This window comes from Telopea speciosissima, chromosome 10 (genome assembly GCF_018873765.1).
Source record: "Telopea speciosissima isolate NSW1024214 ecotype Mountain lineage chromosome 10, Tspe_v1, whole genome shotgun sequence".
In the NCBI taxonomy this organism is placed as follows: Eukaryota; Viridiplantae; Streptophyta; class Magnoliopsida; order Proteales; family Proteaceae; genus Telopea; species Telopea speciosissima.
In genome coordinates this window covers 40973158-40978037 of record NC_057925.1, presented here as the reverse complement: position 1 = coordinate 40978037, position 4880 = coordinate 40973158, and the positions used below count along the sequence as shown (strand labels likewise).

General features: G+C 37.4%; 1 protein-coding gene across 1 annotated transcript; it reads left to right on the top strand.

Moving 5' to 3' along the window:
* Nucleotides 1-462: 462 nt before the first annotated feature.
* On the top strand, nucleotides 463-1392 carry LOC122641560 (polygalacturonase-1 non-catalytic subunit beta-like). Its single transcript, XM_043834834.1, has one exon. It carries the CDS (start codon nucleotides 524-526, stop codon nucleotides 1382-1384), a length of 861 nt encoding a protein of 286 aa, XP_043690769.1. The 5' UTR covers nucleotides 463-523; the 3' UTR covers nucleotides 1385-1392.
* The last annotated feature ends 3488 nt before the right edge of the window (nucleotides 1393-4880 follow it).

Genomic DNA, 4880 nt, shown 5'->3' with positions numbered 1-4880 from the left:
CAGGTTTTCCAAAAATTTGACACAACTCAGGTGACTCGCCCCAGTCAAAACCCAGTTTTCCAACTATGTTTCATTGTAGAAATTAGGAATTATGGAATGCATTTAACAATTTAGGTATTGACAAAACTTCCCTCTTTTTTATTTGTTGGTACTACAAAATTTTCCCTCTATATAAATTCAAACACCCCATATCCATGCAACAAACCCAACTCATTCTACTCTCATTCAGTTCCACCATGACGCATTTCATTCTGTTGCTTGCTGAACTTCTTATAATAACATACTTCAGTGTAAGAAAAATTCTATTTTTCTTTCTTCCCATTATCCATTTATTTCAATGTGGCTATTGCTTGTTCCTCTGTTATCTTTCTTATTTGATTGTTATTTTTTATCACCCATGAAATTGTAGGATTCTCAAGCTGAAAATGAATTCTCACAATACTGGAAAGAACATATTGATCCTCCAAATCCTCCATATTGGTTAGCTACAAAGGCTTCTCCATTAAGCCACCATCACGCAGCAATGTTTATGAAACTTATAGATGAAAATGAATTGGGTTCACACTTGCATTCATTTTGTAAGCAGGCTAATGTTGTTTGTTCTACAAATGTATTAGTAAAGAAGACAATAGATGATACAACTCTACCACCAATAGCCCAATGGAATGCTATCAGAGCAGAATATGATCGTGTTCCAAATGAAACACCCTTGTGGGTTGCTAGCCGAGGGGGATTGGCATTTTTTCGAGAGTCAATGATGAAAGAGGGAGGTTTCATATCTGTTCCTGATCTAAGGGACCCAATGTCGTATAAATCGTTCTTGCCACGATCTCTGTCATCAAAAATCCCATTTTCTTTAGCTCAGATCGAGGAATTGAAGAAGATTTTTGGTGTGGTTGATAAATCAAACATGGATAAGTGTATTCAAGACACCATCAAGTTATGTGAGAAGAGCCCTAATCGAGGCGAGCAAAGCAAATGTGTGACTTCTGCTGAGGATCTCATTGATTTTGTGGTTGAGAAATTAGGGCACCATGTATGTGTATGGAGTACTGAGAGCATTGAAGGATCTTATGAGAATGTAACAATTGGAGTTGTGAAACTAATTTATGGAAACCTCTCCAAACCACCAGTCTTATGTCATAGTCAACCATTTCCATTTCAAGTCTATTATTGCCATGTTTTACAGAAAGTAAAAGTATATGCTGTTGATATATATGCTGAGGAGAAAGTGAATCAAGTGATCATGGTGTGTCACTATGATACATCAACTTGGAATCCAAACCATCTTGCTTTTAAGCTATTGGGTTTTGGCCCAGGCCTAATTGAAGTCTGTCACTGGATAAATGAGAATGGACTGGTCTGGACAAAGATTTTAGGTTGAGCAGCATTTGAAGATTTGATCATGTTTTGTTCAATTTTCTTTATGTTACTATTTACTGCTTCTGGTATCTGAAGGATAAGTAATGACCTATTTTGGCTTGTTTAGTATGTCTTTTAAGTTCCAATATAATTTTGCACTACAATTGCCCATCATAATAGGTGAAAACCAGAACTCAAAATAAAGCCTAGCAAAAGCCTGCTCTGTTGCATTCCTACTACATAGAAATGATGTCAGACTACTTCACCGGCTTATTGAAAAAGTTATTTAAGATCTTAGGCTACAAGTATTTCTCAAGTCCATTTAGACATTTGGGTTTTGCTAACCTCATAGAAATGACGTCAGACTACATGTTTCTCAAGTCCAGTTAGGTAAAACCTTGGCCGGGTTACAGATTGATATTAGCCGCTTTTTTTTTGCCTTTTGGTTTGGTTTGGCATTGTTATAGTATGTTGCACTCTACAGCACTGATATGTATTTCCCATGTCCAGTTAGATAAAACCTCTCAAGCTTTGTTCATGCCTCAAAACCTGGCTGAGCCGGCATGCAGTTCCTTCAATTCTCCAAGGAAGAGGGACTCCGCAACAATGGCTTTAACCAATCCTTATTGATTTGATGGAAGCAATTGGTGTCTTGGCTTTGACCAGGGTTTTAAAATCAAGAATCGGTCCTGCCAATTCCGATTTATTTCGAATCAAAATTTACATCAGAATCGGTCCGGTCAACCCAGAATCGATTTCAAAGAGCAAAAATCTGAGGAAACTCGAGGTGAATATTCTGATTCAAAACGGCAAAAATCTCTGAAGCGATCCTGACCGATTCTCGATCCCATTCATCGATTTTTGAAACCCTGGCTTTGACGCATCTGTCCCACAATTCAATCGGACAAACCCTCCACCACCACCCTAAGAGGATAGATTAAATCCATTGATACGGATGCCCTCTGGCTCAGACATTCTCCTTCTCCTTGTCCTTCAATCGTGAAACTCTGCCAATCGGATCCATGGAAAACGGGAAACTAACCCACCTATCATGGTAAAAAAAAGATCAACTTGCCCTGTCTTTTTCACCACTATCATTCCGGTTCCCGAAAAGATTCCGTAACTTTTTTGGTTTTTTTGGTAGAACAGATTCTGTAAACTGCGTCAAATGGGGATCTTTATCCCCTCAATTTACCTGCCCCTCAATTTCCTCAATTCCATCTAATAGGGGGTGGAAATGATCACTGTTTGCAAGAAATAAATAACCGCAAGCATACGGATCGATCGTAGCTACGGATCGAACTCAAGGAGATATACGCCACCTTATTTTACTCACTTTAAAGCAATACAAAGTGAACCAAATTAAAGTGTTAAAATAAACTAATTAAACTATCGAATTAACGCATCCTAACTCATAAGCATCTAGCGAATTGAATTGGCGTCCTAACTCACAAGCATCTAACCTATCAATACTAACGCGGATTGGAAGGAATAAATTGCAGCCACACATCACAACCATTTAAAAAAAACCTAAACAAAAGAAAGAGATTAGAGAGGGAGAATGAGACTAAGAGATTAGAGATGTAAAACCCGAAGGGGCTTGACCTGGATTGAAATTGCTTACTTCTCACACTTGGAATGGCGCTACCAAATCTGAAATTAAAACAAAAATAATTAAATTAAAATTCTACCATAATGCATAATGATAATAGTGAATAAAAAATAAAAAACCCTAAAAGCATGATTGAACTAGGGAGATAGAGAATGAGAAATAAAATAAAAAAGTGGAGAGTGAGAATTCCTAATAGAATGGAGGGATTAATGGAGATGATATTACTAATAAAATAAAACTAATAGAAGAAGAAAGAGGTAGAGAAGAAGAAGAAGAAATTAGAAACTAGAAGAATTTAGAGGTTAAGAAGAGGAAGAACACAAAAATAAAAATAAGAAATTGATACTCCCTTCTACCAAAGTTGAATTGCATGAACTAATTAGGCTTTGTATGAATGTAGTTGAAGAAGCTTAAACACTTGAATAATCCTACCATGGCTTCCTCTTCCAAGTCTTCTAAATCTTCTTACTAGAATTTAAAAGCCTAGACTAGAAAGCTTAAAACTAAACTAGAATTATTACAACCATATTGAAGACATAAAATTAAAGCATGAATCAAAAGCATTACAACCATGGAATTGAAAGCATGAAATCAAACTAGAACTTAGAAAGCGAAAAACTAGAAGAAGAAAAGACGAAATTTCACTAATGAATTGAACAACATTACAAAGGAGATGGTAGGGGTACTTATAGGGGGAAGAGAGGAGAAGAGAGAAGAGGGAGAGGGGCTCCACGGTTTTGGGGCCTCTCTCCTTCTAAAAAACATGGAGAGGAAAGAGAGTGGGAGAAAGAAATCCAAATAAGGGAATATTCCCTTCTCCTTCCTCCTTTACAATGCCTTGAATCCCAAGAAGAAAGAGAAAAAATTGAAAGAGGGAGAAAAAAGAATCCTAGCTACATAAACCTTCTATTTATTAAAAAGTAACCTTCTAATTCTAATCTTGTACTTCCTTTTCCTTGTAGGAGTCTTCTCCAAACAATGAGATCAAGGCATCTTTGACTTTTCAACCTTCCAAGGATAAGAGCATCTTTTTTCAAAAGAAATCTATCTATAGTCAAATTCCAAAAGTGCCCTTGGAAAGTTAGAGGAGAGAGAGAATAAGGGTGATGACTAGGATTCCCCTCAATTAATTAATCAAATACCCATTAAGTCCTCTAAAAAATCATGGAGGGTGTGTGTGCACCCTCTAAAAATCGTGGATAACTATGGGCCTTCAGAATTCGTGGAACCTTGTGGTAGTGTGGGTCCCCCCATGTGGGTAGCCATCCTTCTCTCTCTTCAAGAATGTAAAATTATCGAAACGGTCATGTACTTGCAGTAGATCTCCACCATTGATTAGAAATACCTCATTTGATGCCAAAAATATCATTGGGAAGCGGCAGAATGGCTATGGGCTTGCATTATAGCTCATTTCTGACCCATTATCCTTTCTTGGGCAGAAATGAATAATCAACTGCATGGAAGCTTAAATAGATGCGTAACTGAATTTCGTCACGTCCACCTTGCTCAGAATATAGCGCTGAACACAGTCATGCAAAAACATTTGGTAACTTTACGTGTAAATTTGGAGATGTAGCCCTCGATAGTCCAGAATAGCATAAAATAACCCAAAACCTGAAAAGCACAAGAAAGCACCAAAGTAACTCTGTCCAAAGTGGTAAAATGTATGCTTTATGCCCTAAGATTTCACACATAAATGTGCTCATCAGATTCCCCCGAACTTGAACGTTACTTGTCCTCAAGTAAACAAAAAGAAAAACTAATCTAGAATGCAAAAATCCTAACTCACTTTCGTAGGAATCACGGTTGCACTTAGCATGTGCAACAAGCCTTTGAACCCCTAGGTTACCCCTAGTGGACGAGTTGTGTCTCATGGGTGTTTGCAGTGAATGAACAACCAAAATTC